Consider the following 18,186-nt stretch of genomic DNA (forward strand, 5'->3'; position numbering starts at 1 on the left):
GGAAAAAGCTGGAGTTCCTGCTGCGCGAGCGGTTCCACTGGGTAGGCATGAGGGGAACCATCGAGAAGTGGTGCAGAGACTGTGGCCCGTGCAATCTGAGAAGGAAGGACCGGGCCAGCCAGAAGACTCCCCTGCAGTCCATCGTCACCCGGCAACCGTTGGAACTGGTAGCCTTGGATCATGTAAAACTGACCCCAAGCAGAAGTGGCTACGTCTACGCGTTAACCATCGTGGATCATTACTCCCGGTTCTTGGTTGTCGTCCCCGTCAAGGACTTAACGGCTCAAACAGCAGCTAGAGCCTTCCAGCAGCACTTCTGCCGTCCACACGGGTACCCGGACCAAGTGCTGACGGACCAGGGACCTGCCTTTGAAGCGGAGGTCTTCCAGGAATTCTGCAATCTGTATGGCTGCCGGAAGATAAGGACGACACCCTACCATCCGCAAACTAATGGACTTTGTGAAAAAATGAACCAGGTGGTAATGGATCTTCTAAAAACATTGCCCCTGGAAGAACGCAGTCTGTGGCCTGAGAAGTTGCCCGATCTGGTGGACCTATACAACCACATCCCGGTAGGTTCCACCAACTGTACCCCGGCTTACCTAATGAGGGCGAGACCTGGTAAGTTACCTGTTGACCTGGAAATGGGAGTACTGACACCTGAGGACACTTCACCAGAAACAGACTGGGACACAGAGAGGCAGCAGCAGTACCGGAGAGTACAAGAGAGCGTGGAGCGAAGTCTCTGTCAGGCTAGGGAAAGACAAGAGAAGACTTACAACCAGTATGCTCCCGCTGTTCCCCTGGTACCCGGAGAGCAGGTCTTGAAGAGGAAAAGACGGCTCCACAAGTTGGATGACCAGTGGGAGAAGGACCCGTACACCGTACTGCCCTCAAGCCACGAGAACCCGAAGGTCTGTACCATCAGTAAAGACGGAGGGGAAACCACAGCCATTGTGTCCCGGGACCACCTGAAGAAGTGTCCCGAACAACTGAGGAACCCTGAAGAGGAACAAGAAGACCATCGACCCGTGGGAGAAAGGGAAGATATGGTTAGTACCGTGCTCGGGGACTTCCCTCGGTCTTGGACTCAAGTCAATGGTGCAGTTGTGGTACCCGTACTCACCTTCCTCCAACCATCATCCCAAGAACCAACGGAGCAACGGGTAGAGCTGGAAGAACAGCCGGTCCAGGAGGCAGAAGACTCCACACGAGTAGAACAGGAGAATCAACCCTCTGCTTATAGTGAGCCTGCCGTACCCCTAGTGAGACAAAGAGCCGGTAGACAGCTGCCCAGTTTACCCTTGACAGCTCCTACACCCTGTAGTTCGGGGCCAGACAGTCAGCTCCGTAGGTCCACTAGGGCCACTAGAGGCCAGTTACCCGCACGCTGGAGAATTTGAAGTGTAAAAATAGTTTTATTTATGTTTATCTGTGTATTGTTGCTTGTGTATAATTTTGTGTTTCCAGTTGTTTTTAGGAAACCTTGGTGGATTTACCGGGAATCCTTGTATATAGTTGGAGCGTAACCCAGGATGGACTAGAGACTGTTAAGGACTCGGGGTAGGACAGACCCCTACCTGGTTACGTCTCCCTGTGTTGGTGAAATGGACACCTTTGCTTTTCTTCAAAGACTGCATCCGGTTGCGGACACGCCGTAACCATCTTATGTGTTTTTCTTATAGTATTGTTATTGTTATACTTTGTTATGTTTTTCTAAATGTGTTTAGTCCCGGAGTACTAAATTTCACTAGGGGGGAATGTGGCACCCCAGGGGTCTGGTTTTCCACAGTAATGTAATGTTATGTCTGAGAGCAGGTGGGAGGTCCTTTGGTCAGGGATCCTGTGCATGCCACACCTCCTGCCCAGTCTTGGGAGGGGAAGAACTTCCCCTGTATAAACCCGGGGCTGAGGCAGGGTGAGTCAGACAAGGAGAGTGGAGACAAGAAGCAGCATAGGAAACAGCAGAGTTACAAGGAGTCAGGGGCTGGCAGCTGCAGAGTTCGCCCTGACTAAGAAGATTCTTTACCGGACCCGGAGTCCGAGGCTGTGGGGACTAACTCCTACCCAGCAGCAGAATCCGTCAGGCAGGGGATTTCAGGTCCTCTGGCCCAGAAGCCCGAAGGCACGGTCACACGCGTGGGACCAGCACCGCCATCGTGGAGCGGAAGCCATTAGAAGGCCCCGAGTCACCGGCCATACGGGTGAGCACCACACGGTACACTCAGGGACGTGGGCTACTTACATCAGCTTCTAGCAAGGTAGCCAGAAGAGTACAGTCAGTTTGGGAGGCCTACAACTACGCCTGGCCAGGGGAGATCCCATCTGCTCAAAGACTGACCAGGCCCCGTTTGCTAGCAAGTACTCCGGGAGGGTCTGTCGTTGTTACCAGTAAAGACCCTGAACTACACCGTACCGTCTCTGAGTGGTTCCTGCTACCCCCATCATCCACGTCGGCTGCCCTGAGGCCATACCCCTCCCGTTGGGGGTTATACTATCACGCTGCACAATCCTACCACCGGCCTCAGCGGTCTGCCCTGCAGCAGCAGCTCCCTGGCTGCACTCAACGGGTGGCGTAGTCCTCAACTATTTACTACTAATAGACTGCCGTCTAGTTTGACTCCCTGGGCACGGACCGGGTCACCGCCACGAGACTACAACCCTCCACTGATCCGGCTCCGGGTAGGCTCCCGCGTGCGCAACGCAGCGCGACACATTCCCAGGGGCGCGTCATTAGTAGCCTGGGAAGCTCCGTGGGTATTACCCCCTTCCCAGACTTCAAACATCTGCCCCAGCCGTCTGCTTAACCTCCGCTAGAGACTATAATGATGGTGGATCCCACGCCAATTTTCTTTTTAAAAAATCCTTTATTTTAACACTAAATGACAATTGAGGGGTTAATAAAGATGCAGTCCCTAAATTATTATTAATTTTGTAATTAATTTTTCCCAAAAATGTTGACGTGGGCTTCGCCATATTTTTGTGTCCAGCCAGGTACAGCAGGCAGGAACGGGCTGCCCCCAACCACCAGCTGCCTATTTGTACCTGGCCGGACACAACAATATAGGGAAGCCCTTTTTTTTTTAATTATTTCATGAAATAATTAAAAAAAAAAAGACGTGGGGCTTCGCCCTATTTTTGTGTCCAGCCAGGTACAACTAGGCAGCTGGGGGCTGGAATCCGCAGCGCAGGGAGGCCCAAGCTTTCTGGGCCCCCCCCGCTGCAAATTGCAGTCCGCAGCCACCCCGGAAAATGGCGCGTTCATAGAAGCGCCATCTTCTGGCGCTGTACCCAACTCATCCAGGGCCCTGGTGCGGTGGCTCACTGGGTAATAAAGGGGTTAGGGCCAGCTTGGCATTATCAGCTGGCCCTAAGCCCGAAATTCATGGGGTCACGCCAATATTAGACATGACCACCATGAATTTCTAGTAAAGTAATTAAAAAAAACACAACACCCAGAATAAAGTCCTTTAATTGAAATAAAGACACAATTTTTTAATGTTCTAAATTAAACCATACTTACCATCACGCCCATTCCAGCTGAAGCCAACGATCTCCTGCAATAAAAGTAAAATAATAAAGCAACCTCATCCTTACCTTTCCATGGTTCCCAGGACCGGTCCAGCTCTGCTACATTCACATGACAGGCTGCACCGCAGCAGAACGCTGCCGTTCAGCTTGCCATGCGGCAGACACTGAGAAGCGCAGGCATGCTTGCGCTCCTCAGTGTCTGACTGTGACGGCATCCAGATGAGCCGAGATCATGTCCAATGAACTCGGCTCACCTCATGCACGTCACTGACAGCGTGGGAAAATTCTCCTGCTCCCCGCATGCGCAGTAGAAGTTTCCCACGCTGTCAGTGACGGACGTCCAGGAGGTGAGCTGAGTTCATTGTCGGCTCATCTGGATGCCGTCACAGTCAGACACTGAGTAGCGCAAGCATGCCTGCGCTTCTCAGTGTCTGCGGGATGACAGGCTGGATGGCAGCGTTCTGCTGCGGTCCAGCCTGTCATCTCGATGTAGCAGAGCTGAAGCTGTCCTGGGAACCATGGAAAGGTAAGGATGAGGTTGCTTTATTATTTTACTTTTATTGCAGGAGATCGTTGGCTTCAGCTGGAATGGGCGTGATGGTAAGTATGGTTTAATTTAGAACATTAAAAAATTGTGTCTTTATTTCAATTAAAGGACTTTATTCTGGGTGTTTGTGTTTTTTTTTAATTTGACTATGGGGTTAGTAATGGGGGTGTCTTATAGACGCCTCTCCATTACTAACCTGGGCTTGATGTCAGCTGGCATTATAAGCTGACATCAACCCCAGCCCTATTACCCCCTGCCACCGCTAAAGGGCAGCGTGGAAGAGCGAGGCTAAGTGCCAGAATTGGCGCATCCTATGGATGCGCCATTTCTGGGGCGGCTGACGGCTGGTGTTTCTAGCCTGGGAGGGGGCCAATATTCATGGCTCCCTTCCTGGGCTATTAATATCAGCCCCCAGCTGTCTGCCTAGCCTTTGCTAGCTATTAAATTAGGGGGGACCCCACGTCATTTTTTTTGGGGGGTCCCCCATTTTAATAGCTAGTAAAGGCTAGGTATTCAGCTGGGGGCTGATATTAGTAGCCTGGGAAGCTCCGTGGGTATTACCCCCTTCCCAGGCTTCAAACATCTGCCCCAGCCGTCTGCTTAACCTCCGCTAGAGACTAAAATTAAGGGGAACCCCACGCCAATTTTTTTTTAAATAAATCCGTTATTTTAACACTAGATGACAAGTACAGTAACCAGCACTGTCACTGTACTTCTTATATATGTGACTGACATGTTTCTATCTATCTAATCTATGTGTGAAGCTCTATTCTGTCTGTTATAAATTGTCGGGTACAGATGCTGAATTGCCGGCCGGCTTTTTTAAAGAGACGGTGCACGAAAACACTAATATTTGTTTTAATAAATCCTTTACACTAAATGACAAGTACAGTAAGCAATACTGTCACTGTACTTCATATATATGTGACTGACATGTTTCTATCTATCTAATCTATGTGTGAAGCTCTATTCTGTCTGTTATAAATTGTCGGGTACAGATGCTGAATTGCCGGCCGGCTTTTTTAAAGAGACGGTGCACGAAAACACTAATATTTGTTTTAATAAATCCTTTACACTAAATGACAAGTACAGTAAGCAATACTGTCACTGTACTTCATATATATGTGACTGACATGTTTCTATCTATCTAATCTATGTGTGAAGCTCTATTCTGTCTGTTATAAATTGTCGGGTACAGATGCTGAATTGCCGGCCGGCTTTTTTAAAGAGACGGTGCATGAAAACACTATTATTTGTTTTAATAAATCCTTTACACTAAATGACAAGTACAGTAAGCAATACTGTCACTGTACTTCATATATATGTGACTGACCTGTTTCTATCTATCTAGTCTATGTGTGATGCTCTATTCTTTCTATTCTAAATTGTCGGGTGCCGGCTTATGCCGCTGCTGAATTGCCGGCTTTTCATATATTGTCACAGAAGCGATGCGAACTTCCCTGCTCCGGACACAGCGCAGCGCTTCTGTGACAAGTGAAAGCTGTCAGCACAGAAGCCCTGCGCTGTGTCCGGAGCTGGGAATACGCAGCGATGTGTCAGTTTCAGCACAGAAGCGCTGACTGTCTGGACCTACCGCCGCCGTATTTTAACTCCCTCCACCTTATATTAACTCCGACATGGCAGGGATACGGCCACGGCAGCTTATTAACACCCCCAGAGTATCCCCGCATGTCAATTTCTGAAAGTTCAAAAGCATTACCGGCGTATAAGACGACCCCAGACTAGACAGAAGATTTTTCAGTCTTCAAAAGTCGTCTTATACGCCGGAATATACGGTAACTTGTTTTGCCTTTTGGAGCACAGTGTGTGAAATCTTTGGACATTTTATCAGAGTTTTTTCTGGGGGTGTTTACATTCACATATCCTTCCAACTGCTGCCAATCACAGCTCAGAGGCATCTGAGACTGCTAGGTAAGCTGCCTAGTTGTGATTGACAGCGTCTGGGTGAGAAAGGTGAAAGTGCACAACCCCAGGTAAAACTCTAAATAAACACCCAGTTGGTCTGCAAGCAGAGATTTCACATATTGCCAAAAGCAATGAATGTGAATACTTTTGCAATGTTGTGAAATATACAAAACAGAAAGAAAAGTATAATCAGGAAAGTTCAGGGATTTTTACAAGGTGTTTAGCTCAATATTATTAAGCAAGTGACATCCTCGTTAAAGGACATTTCTACTTGTGGATGTAGTTATTCTTTCACTTTCATTGTATACTTGAGACCTTAACCCCTTAGTGACCAATAGACGTCTTTTTACTGACCTGCGATATAAGAGATTAGCGTTCCCCGACAGGTGACAGTCCTGTAGCTGTCACCTTTACACTATAGCTGACAATTTGCTGCATCAGCCACGATCAGTGTTGGCACCAACCATGGACGTTTAACGCCTTAGATTCGGCTGTCAATAGTGACTACAGAATCTAAATAGTTAACAGAGTGTGGGGTCTCCCTCTTTAACCCCATCGGCACCCTGAGATCTTGATTGTCTGGTCCTGATGTTTGCCATGGCAGGTAACGGCCTTAGAGTCTTCTGGCTATAGCGGCTTGTTCAGAAGTTATCAAATTTAGGTGGTTAAAAAAAAACTTTCCTTCTTGCCATGCCACTTTCCATTACTCCCTGAAAAGAACCAGAAAGGTTAATGAACTACCTGAAAGCAATTTTAAATATGTTGAGGGGTGCAGTTTTTAAAATGGCATCACTTTTGGGTTGGGTGGTTTCCAACATATAGGACCCCCAAAGTCACTTCAAAACTGAACAGGTCCCTATAAAAATATTTTTTGTAAATTTCTTTGAAAAAATGAAAAATTACTGCTACATTTTTAAACCTTCTGAAATGCTAAGAAAATAAAACAACGCTTTACAAATGGTGCTGATGTAAGGCAGACATGAGGGAAATGTTATTTATTAATGTTTTTGTCTGGTATGACTATTAGGATTAAAGGGATAGTCATTCAACGTTTGAAAATTGCAAATTTTAAAACATTTTTGTCAAATTTCTGATATTTTTATAAATAAGCACAAAACATATCAATCTAAATTTACAATTATTATAAAGTATCATGTGTCACAAAAAAAAGTCTCAAAATCAATGGGATATGTTGAAGCATTCCAGAGTAATTACTACATAAAGGGACACTGGTCAGATTTAAAAAAAATTGGTCCGGTCACTAAATTGTTAATTCCTCTTACACATACTGATACAAGGGGTTGGAAGATCTCTGGAATTATATTTTGGGAAGTATCATGATCCATCAATATTTGGGGCACCTCTGATTTCCTAATTCGAAGCCTCTGCTGTAAGTGATACAGTAGGCATTCAGAATGGGCCTGATACCCGAGGTGGTTCTGCCCAAAGCTGAGTATTGATTATGGTTTAATTCTATATTTTAGATCAGATAATCCCCTATTCTGTACAAGTGCACTCTCCATTATAGTCTATGAGGTATACAACACAATCACATGTTACCCAGTTTCAACCCCTCGGTGTAATAGACTGAATTATTATAAAACAGTCTGCTATGGGCATAAGCAGCAAGGTCATCTGGGACTTTTCAGTTGGTGAATTACTGCTGCCAGCTGTGTTCTCTCAAGTAACATGAAAGCTGGCACACTCTACCCAGATTTCAAGGTAAGCAGGTGCCAGATAAGATTCTGCTTCAAATCATTTATAATGTTGCTTTGATTGGATGCTGCCCTATAAATAATGGTGCTGAGAGTAAGATGATTTATCATTGGTGTTCCAGGTCCAAACATTTATAATTATATAAAACTGTGAAAAATAGGAATAATGGAATAGTGTGCGCCAACCGAAAAGCCTGCCTCACAATGTCTAATGGTGCTTTTAATGTTTATCCTAGGTAAAATGTCCAGTGACCGTGCACTAAGGAAACAGCAGCAACTGAATAATCTCTTATCTATTGTCACTAATATGGCAAAACCAGGAGACACAGTTGTGGACTTCTGCAGTGGAGGAGTAATATATTGCTTTCTACTTGATATATTTGTTTGTGGGGTTTTTTCTGTTTCTTATGTTTTCTTTATATTGGCCAGTTAAAGAAGACATTTCATCAAATTTTTCATTTTGAACTGAACACACAATGTAAGAGGACAGACATTTATAGGACATTTCATAACTTTCTCAAATTGTTATGAAAAAAATATTCCCCACAAACTGCATTGAACTGCTGTACCCAATGTATTATATATTTTAGGAGTTGGAGTCGGTCCATTTTATACCGATTCCACAGCCCTGGGGGTTAATCAGCCATGTTTAGTGCTAGGATGATTGAACAGCCGTAGAGTGAGAGGAGTCCAGAGGATAAATACCCTGCTTTCTAGAGCAGTGTGTGTGGGGTGGGCCTGGAGGCACAAGCTCTGGAGCTGTATTGTCATATGAAGGAAATCTAAAGCTTGGGTCGTTTTGTTTCTGAAGTGGGCGGTTTCTCGTAGCAACAAGGACTGTACCATACGTTATGTTTTGTTTTTTTCCTGTTAGGCCAGTAAGGCCGTGTTTGTCCTGCTAACATTGCTGTGGTTTATGCCGTACTCTTAATAGACCAGTAGGAAGATTTAACCCCTTTACAGCCTGTGCCGTATTAGTACGCACAGGCTATAATCCCCCAGTTCAGTGAGGGCTCCAGTGCTGAGCCCTCACTGAACCGGGCACATGTCAGCTGATTATTACAGCTGATGTGTGCCCGCAACAGCCGCGGGTGGAATCGCGATCCACCCGCGGCTGTTAACATGTTAAATGCCGCTGTCGATCTCTGACAGCGGCATTTAGCAGCGCCGCGCCGGAAGCGCGTCACTTACCCCGCCCATCGGTGACCCCGTCACGTGATCGCGGGTCACCGATGGGTGGGCATGACAACCCAGGGTCTGCAGCAGACGCCTGTGGTTGTCATGAGCTGGTCGCTATGAGCGCCACCTAGTGGTCGGCGCTCATAGCACAGGACCATTTCTGCTACATACAGGTGATCTGCTGATCATCTGTATGTAGCAGAGGCGATCGGACAGTTGCTGCTTCTAGTCTCCTATGGAAACTATAGAAGCAAGCAAAAAGTGAAAAAAAAAAGTTTTTAAAAATATAAAAAAAAATTAAAAAATATAAAAGTTTAAATCACCCCCCTTTCGCTCCATTCAAAATAAAATAATTAAAAAAAAAAACCTACATACACATATTTGGTATCGCCTCATTCAGAATCGCCCGATCTATCAATATAAAAAAAGAATTAATCCGATCGGTAAACTGCGTAATGAGAAAAAAATTCTAAACGCCAGATTTACGTTTTTTGGTCACCGCAACATTGCAATAAAATGCAATACCGGGCGATCAATACATCGTATCTACCCCAAAATGTTATCAATAAAAACTTCAGCTCGGTGCGCAAAAAATAAGCCCTCACCCGGCCCCAGATCCCGAAAAATGGAGACGCTACAGGTCTTAGAAAATGGCACTTTTTTTTTAGCAAAGTTTGGAATTTTTTTTCACCACTTAAATAAAAAAGAACCTATACATGTTTGGTATCTACGAACTCTTAATGACCTGGAGAATAATAATGGCAGGTCAGTTTTAGCATTCAGTGAACATGGTAAAAAAAAAAAAAAAAAAAATCATCTGTGGTATTGCACTTTTTTTGCAATTTCACCGCACTTGGAATTTTTTTCCCGTACACGATATGGTAAAACTAGTAATGGCGTTGAAAAGTACAACTCGTCCGGCAAAAAATAAGCCCTCACATGGCCATATTGACCAAAAAATAAAAACGCTATGGCTCTGGGAGCAAAAAACGAAAATGCAAAAACGGAAAATCCCAGGGTTGCGAAGGGGTTAAAGAGACATTGTTCCTGTGTCTACCTCTATGGGCAGCCGAGTTAGCCGATCTACCTCAGCACCTAATGAGTTAATTATTAAGTCCAGGTGGGTGTTTTCAGATATGTTTCTCAGAGGGCGTGTACGTCTTACCCCTGTGTGATTCTGACAAATCATAAGTGGTCAGCAACACAGCAGAAAAAGAACATGTCTCACAATAAAATAAATTAGGTTTCTCAGTGTAGGAGATGTATGACAGATAGCCCTGATCTCCTGGTCTAACCTCCTTCGTGATTAGAGGCGACGAAGAGGCAAAATAAAAAAAAAAGTTGAATCCACTTTACAGCCACTATTACATCATGGGTCCAGTTCAATATTAAAAATATGGTGAAAGGTCATCTTTAAATAGTATGTTGTCTATTGATTTTTGTTTTCGTGAAGCTATTATATTTGTTTTGTTTTATGGTTGATCGTATGTGTAAAATTTATTGAGTATAAGCTGCTAATCAAAAGTGGAGGTTGTGGGAGCTTGTGAACATTAAGGACTGGGAATGTACGCACATAATGGAGAGGTTGTGATTTTATGGAAACTACAGCAAGACATCCAATAAGTGACTCAGAAATAAAATCTGGGTCACTCTTTTGCTACTTTATTTTACCTTAGATAAAACATTGAAAACCAGAGGATAGTATTTCACTCTTTCTACAACTCCAATTCCCTAATTCCAAAAAAGTTGGGACACTGTAAAATGTAGAGAAAACAAGAATTCAATGATTTGGAAATCTCTTGTAGTCATATTTTATTCACAACAGAACACAAATCAGACGTTAAGAATTAGACATTTTTCCATTTAATTTGAAAATATTAACTACCGTATTTTTCGGACTATAAGATGCACCGGACCATAAGACGCACCTAGGTTTTAGAGGAGGAAAATAAAAAAATAAAAATTTAAGCAAAAAATGTGGACATGATGCACTTTTAAGGGGGAGGGGGTCTTCTGCTGACACTGGTATAGGGGTAATGTCCCCCAATTCTGACAATATCCCCCATCCTGGTATATATGCCGCTCCCCTTCCTTTTATACGTGGTCCCCATCCCCATCCTGGTATGCCTGGCATCCCTCCATCCTGGTACGCATGGCACCCCTCATCCTTATCCTGGTATGCAATGCACCCCTCATACCTATCCTGATATGCATGGCACCCCTCATCCCTGTCCTGGTATGCATGGCACCCATCATCCCTGTCCTGGCATGCATGGCACCCCTCATCCTTGTCCTGGTATGCATGGCACCCCTCATCCCTGTCCTGGTATGCATGGCACCCCTAATCCCTATCCTGGTATGCATGACACCCCTAATCCCTGTCATGGTATGCATGGCACCCCTCATCCCTGTCCTGATATGCATGGCACCCCTCATCCCTGTCCTGGTATGCATGGCACCCCTCATCCCTGTCCTGGTATGCATGGCACCCCTCATCCCTGTCCTGGTATGCATGGCACCCCTCATCCCTGTCCTGGTATGCATGGCACACCTCATCCCTATCCTGGTATGCATGGCACCCCTCATCCCTGTCCTGGTATGCATGGCACCCCTCATCCCTGTCCTGGTATGCATGGCACCCCTCATCACTGTCCTGGTATGCATGGCACCCCTCATCACTGTCCTGGTATGCATGGCACCCCTCATCCCTGTCCTGGTATGCATGGCACCCCTCATCCCTGTCCTGGTATGCATGGCACCCCTCATCCCTGTCCTGGTATGCATGGCACCCCTCATCCCTGTCCTGGTATGCATGGCACACCTCATCCCTATCCTGGTATGCATGGCACCCCTAATCCCTGTCCTTGTATGCTTGGCACCCCTAATCCCTGTCCTGGTATGCATGGCACCCCTAATCCCTGTCCTGGTATGCATGGCACCCCTAATCCCTGTCCTGGTATGCATGGCGCCCCTAATCCCCGTCCTGGTATGCATGGCACCCCTAATCCCTGTCCTAGTATGCATGGTCCCCCTAATCCCCATCATGCTGCACATTAAAAAAAAAATAAACACTCCTACTCACCTTTCTTCTCTCTCCTCCAGCGCTGCGTTCTGTCTGCCCGCACTGATCTCACCATGTGAGCCGCGCATGACGTCACTGCCATGCGCGGCTCACAAGGAGAGATCAGCTGCCGGAAGTCACTGCTCCCCACGCCGGGTCTATGTGCGTGGGGAGCAGTGACTTTGTAGCGCCCTGAGGATTCGGTCGCTACAGAGGTATTGCATCTCACCCAGAGGTGTGATATCTCACTTCCAGGTAAGGATGGAGTGTGGCTCAGGACCCTAACACCCACATGCACTACACCATATTTCTGGGGGACAGGGCGACAATGCTCCCAAGAGTGAGCACAACTGTCCCTGTCCCTGGCTGGAGTGGGGGGAGGGAACACCTAGAGAGGGAGAACCCGGTAGTGTGTGGGTGAGGAGAGTAGATCCAGGGTGCACTGTATAGAGGAGTATATATGGTAGGCACCATTTTAGATCAGAGTTCAGTCAAGGAGAAGAAGAAAAGAGTAGTAGAGAAAGGAGAGGGAGCAGAGGCTCTGCATGGGCTCTGCTCCGCAGGCAGGCCAAGTCTGAAGGCCTGGAGGAGAAGGAAGGAAGAAGAATGGAGGAAGCTCTAAGAGAAGACTGAAGGGACCCCAGGGGTGCGGACTGGCCAGCCGCCACCGCACGCCCGCCGCTACCAGAGTAGGGGGGTCAGGCCAAGAAAAGGGAACCGGATCCCTCATCTAGTGGAGGAGAGCAACTACCCTCAGCTAGTAACCGGAGGCCGTGGCATTGTACATGCACGGCCCCTCACTACACCCGTTAGGAAGGCACCACATAGGACCCAGGGAAACGGAACATACGTTTGCCCGCCAAGGCCCGAGGCAGCTGGACAGAAACTTGGTCACTTGTGGGGTACGACAGGCCAGAGAAAGGACACACAAAGGGGGTCCTGAAAAGCATCTCAAAGGTACCTGGGGGTTGGCCGAGCCCCTCACCTGGTGAGCACAGCACGACGTGGGCCGCCATCATCTGCAGAAGTGGCTTGGAGTGTAAAACTGTGAGTAAAGACCCTGAACTGCATCACTGGACTCTGAGTCATTACTGCTGCTCCCGCGCACCATCACCCCCACCATCTGCACTCACTGCCCTGAGGCTATACTCCTCCCGTGGGGAGTTATACTACCCCCTGCTGCGCACGCAACATCAGCCTCAGCGGTCTGCCCGCAGTGGCGGGTCTCAGTGACAGCAATCCACGGGTGGCGTAGTTGGACATTTAAGCATTACAAGACCCAAATAAACAGATCTGCCACTGGTTTGACCTCCCTGAGCCACGGGACCGGGTCGCCGCCACGGAGACTACAACCCCCAGCGTTGCACCGAGACTCTGCTCCGGGTATTCCCCAACACACACGGCCCAGGGGGCGCGTCAACTTCACTCTCCTTCATAGCCGGCACACAGCGGAGCCACGCTGCAGCTGCTGCTGCTGCCAGCTATCTCCTGTGCCCGCTCATTAAAAGGCATGAATATTCACCCCCTCCCCACGCCAAGGAGATAGTCGGCTGCAGCAGGAGTGGCAGCGCGGCTACACTGTATACCGCTATTAAGGAGCATGAATATTCAGTGCTCCCCACGCCCCATAGGCGTGGGGAGCAGTGAATATTCATTTTCTTTAGCAGCGGGGACAGTGTAGGCTGCAGTAGGCGGCTGCTGCCTCCTGTGCCCCGCTCCTCCACCAATACCGCTCCCCCCACACCACCCATAAATATACACCCCCCCCCCAACATTCGGACTATAAGACGCACCCCCCATTTTCCTCCAAAATTTTGGAGGAAAAAAGTGCGTCTTACAGTCCGAAAAATACGGTAATTTAGAAAATTTATGGTGGCAACACAGCCCCAAAAAGTTTGGACAGGACAATTCGAGAACGGTTGGACAAGTGTTACCAATGAAAAAAGCTGGATTGTCAATGTTCAACTAAGTGACATAACTGTGTATAGAAAGAGCATGTTAGAGAGGCAGAGTCTCACAGAAGCAAAGATGGTCAGATGTTCACCAACTTGCGAACAACTGCGTCTAAAAATTGTAGAACAATTTCAGGAAATGTTCCTCAATGTAAAATGACTAATACACTGTGTGTTTCTTTGTTACACAGGGTCACGTTGGTATTGTTTTGGCATATATGCTACCATCATGTCAGGTAAGCTTCTGCATTATATAAGAGTGCTTCAGACCACACCAGTACGTAGATGTATAAGAAAGTGCATTATTTCATAGGATGCCTTATTTTCTTATTTCTTTTTTCGTTTGCCAAAAAAGGAAAATAAAATTACTTACTAATAGGCAAACTTCTAAAAACAAAGTAAACTGGAGGAGATCCAAAGTTATATAACTGCAGTTTCCTTTTATAGGTTAATCTATTGCTTATAACATATGATAGCTGTGCATTTTACAGACATTGACAAATCATTGCTGTGTTGTTGCAGCGCATAGTTAGCCTTTGAGTCTATGCAGTTGTACCCATTATGGTTAATAGCAGTGACTTTGATGTCCTTACTACTTTTAATTTGTTCTTGTAACTATTTGGAATTTTAGGATCTTTACTGATTTATATATATATCTTTGTTTCTGGACAATAGAGCATAAGTAGAGCATGCATAACTACTGTATCACAGTAAACACTGACTTTGCAAACTTTTTACTAATTAGATATTAATAGACAAATGGGGAATATTGAATTCTTAGTTTGTGTATAATGTATATAATATTGGTCCTCTCCATCTTCCTGAAGTCTCATTTAAAAACTCTGTCTAGTTTAAAAAAAAAAATACTCACAGGCCTACAAAAACTGTCGGCTATCATTTTCACTCTCATAGACAATGAATGGAGTAGCAGGGCTCATGTGCAGCTGGTTGCTCCATTCCCCTATTCCTGGCCATGACTGTGCTGGCAGGGAAATAAAGGGGACCAAAACCCCTTATTCTATGATGATGATTGGTGGGAGTCCCAGCAGTAGTACCCACTTTAATTTAATCGAAAAATTATCACCCATCCAGTGAGTGAGTAATAATATTTTTAGACTGTTCTAACCCTTTAATTATTAAGCTTTTAGTTGGTAGTCTTTAGGGCAGTGCTCCCTAGAAAAATAAACTTGTTAAAGGAAACCTGTCACTAAATTTATGCCGGCTGTTATACAAGTTGATTGAATCAGAGTCTGGCTGCTTGATTGCAACCAGACATGTTTTTCTCTGTCAAAGAAGTCGTAGGTTGAACAGCCGGCTGGGGACTATAGGTGGAGACCTGACTAATGCGATCTCCAGACTGCTTCTCCCTGCACCATTCCAGGTGATTGACAGGTATCTTACTATGTACATTAATGGGAGAGACCTGTAAGTCACTTAGAACTGGATAGGGAGAATCCGGGTGGCCCCACTGGACTAGTCATGTCTAACCCTATGGTCCCCGGCTGGCCGTTCAAACTGTGTTTTCTCTGAAACAGCAATGTGTTTCAGAGAAGAACATGCTTAGCTGCAATCAAGTAGCCAGACTTATGATTCGGGCAGCATGAATCTCTTGACAGGTGACAAATGAATGTCTGATAAATGAGAGTTTTACTTCTAGGTCCCGAATCACACCACCGCATGTGTGTATTTTATTGGAGTGGGCATGAAGTATGTAGATGCTCACCATGTTACAGTTGTGTTTTCCAGCTTTGGATGACGGTTATCCCTGTACTATGTTTATTGCACGTCTTTTCATCGTCAGACAGAGCAGTCATATTCATGTAATACAATAACATTAGACGTTTTGCTTCTCCGACTTCAGATTGTTCTGATAGAGAATAAAGAGGAGTCTTTGATGCGTGCCAGGGACAGAAGTAATGGATTAGGATTAACCAATATCTGGTTTGTTCAAGCAAACTTGGATTACTTTACTGGGAAGTTTAATATAGGGGTAAGTAATTTGTCGTGTCTAATTGTGTCTTTTCTTAGATTTTTTTCTGTAATGTAGTTTTATATTCTATTTTCTGCACAGTAAGATTATGGTGGTGTAATGCAGCGGCTTGCTACATTGCTAAAATGTCCAGGGGGTGTGTTCTGGCTGACCATTTACCTCCCCCTCATCATCACAGGTCCTGTGTGCACAGAAGGATATATAAATCCTGGTGGTTTTGAAACAGGGACAGAGAGGCCTGGTGAGGCAAAAAGCCTGGTCCCTGTGTCTGGGACTCTACTAGCCTGGATCCCTGTGTCTGAGATACCAGTAGCCTTGGAAGGCACGTGGCCTGGAGACTACGTCTGGGGAGCCTTAAAGCCACAGCTGTGGCAGAACAGAGCTGATAGAAGCAGCTGTAACCCGGCAAAGGTAAATCGGCGCTTTAAGTGAATATTGATGCTGTACCTTGCTGAAGTCTGTATCTGAAGCCAAGCGGGCATAGCTGCCACTGAAAAGGCTCTAGGATATTACATGTGTAACATTCCTGCTAGCCACTGAGTTGGACTATGTTATCAACAGTTTATGAGGCGTAATAAACTGCTGGTCTTCATATTAACGGAAAACGTTGCATGTGTGCTTTGATTGACCCGGTGAAGCGAGTGCCCCTCAACATGATCAATAGCACTACCTTACATGGTTTTATGTAATACAGTGGTGGCCAAAAGTATTGGCACCCCTGCAATTCTGTCAGATAATACTCAGTTTCTTCCTGAAAATGATTGCAATCACAAATTCTTTGGTATTATTATCTTCATTTAATTTGTCTTCAATGAAATAACACAAAAAGAATTGTCCTAAAGCCAAATTGGATATAATTCCACACCAAACCTAAAAAAGGGGGTGGACAAAAGTATTGGCACTGTTTGAAAAATCATGTGATGCTTCTCTAATTCGTGTAATTAACAGCACCTGTAACTTACCTGTGGCACCTAACAGGTGTTGGCAATAACTAAATCACACTTGCAGCCAGTTAACATGGATTAAAGTTGACTCAACCTCTGTCCTGTGTCCTTGTGTGTACCACATTGAGCATGGAGAAAAGAAAGAAGACCAAAGAACTGTCTGAGGACTTGAGAAACCTAATTGTGAGGAAGCATGAGCAATCTCAAAACTACAAGTCCATCTCCAAAGACCTGAATGTTCCTGTGTCTTCCGTGCGCAGTGTCATCAAGAAGTTTAAAGCCCATGGCACTGTGGCTAACCTCCCTAGATGTGGACGGAAAAGAAAAATTGTCGAGAGATTTCAACGCAAGATTGTGCGGATGGTGGATAAAGAACCTCGACTAACATCCAAACAAGTTCAAGCTGCCCTGCAGTCCGTGGGTACAACAGTGTCAACCCGTACTATCCGTCGGCGTCTGAATGAAAATGGACTGTATGGTAGGATACCCAGGAAGACCCCACTTCTTACCCCGAGACATAAAAAAGCCAGGCTGGAGTTTGCCAAAACTTACCTGAGAAAGCCTAAAACGTTTTGGAAAAATGTTCTCTGGTCAGATGAGACAAAAGTAGAGCTTTTTGGGAAAAAGCATCAACATAGTGTACAGGAAAAAAAAAGAGGCATTCAAAGGAAAGAGCACGGTCCCTACTGTCAAACATGGCGGAGGTTCCCTGATGTTTTGGGGTTGCTTTGCTGCCTCTGGCACTGGACTGCTTGACCTTGTGCATGGCATTATGAAGCCTGAAGACTACCAACAAATTTTGCAGCATAATGTAGGGCCCAGTGTGAGAAAGCTGGGTCTCCCTCAGAGGTCATGGGTCTTCCAGCAGGACAATGACCCAAAACAGACTTCCAAAAGCACTATAAAATGGTTTGAGAGAAAGCACTGGAGACTTCTAAGGTGGCCAGCAATGAGTCCAGACCTGAATCCCATAGAACACCTGTGGAGAGATCTCAAAATGGCAGTTTGGAGAAGGCACCCTTCAAATATCATGGACCTGGAGCAGTTTGCCAAAGAAGAATGGTCTACAATTCCAGCAGAGCATTGTAAGAAACTCATTGATGGTTACCGGAAGCGGTTGTTCGCAGTTATTTTGGCTAAAGGTTGTGCAACCAAGTATTAGGCTGAGGGTGCCAATACTTTTGTCTGGCCCATTTTTGGAGTTTTGTGCGAAATGATCAATGATTTGATTTTTGCTTCATTCTCTTTTGTGTTTTTTCCTTGCAAGCAAATTAAATGAAGATAATAAGACCAAAGAATTTGTGATTGCAATCATTTTCAGGAAGAAACTGAGTATTATCT

The 18,186-nt window shown here is 45.7% G+C and overlaps 1 protein-coding gene across 3 annotated transcripts in view; it reads left to right on the forward strand.

Moving 5' to 3' along the window:
• GSTCD (glutathione S-transferase C-terminal domain containing) overlaps positions 1–18,186 on the forward strand; it is a 184,273-nt gene that overhangs the window by 136,984 nt on the left and 29,103 nt on the right. For 2 of the 3 annotated variants that reach the window (XM_073639509.1, XM_073639518.1), the window contains exons 6-8: positions 7,956–8,071; positions 14,103–14,147; positions 15,773–15,901. In XM_073639509.1, coding sequence (XP_073495610.1) covers positions 7,956–8,071; positions 14,103–14,147; positions 15,773–15,901 — 290 coding nt within the window. Of the gene's footprint in view, positions 1–7,955; positions 8,072–14,102; positions 14,148–15,772; positions 15,902–16,079; positions 16,313–18,186 lie in introns of all 3 variants that reach the window. The other variant, XR_012247392.1, reaches the window with a different exon arrangement.

The sequence above is a fragment of the Phyllobates terribilis genome, unplaced genomic scaffold (assembly GCF_046119375.1).
Source record: "Phyllobates terribilis strain yellow unplaced genomic scaffold, ASM4611937v1 Scaffold_1__5_contigs__length_1240528914, whole genome shotgun sequence".
In the NCBI taxonomy this organism is placed as follows: Eukaryota; Metazoa; Chordata; class Amphibia; order Anura; family Dendrobatidae; genus Phyllobates; species Phyllobates terribilis.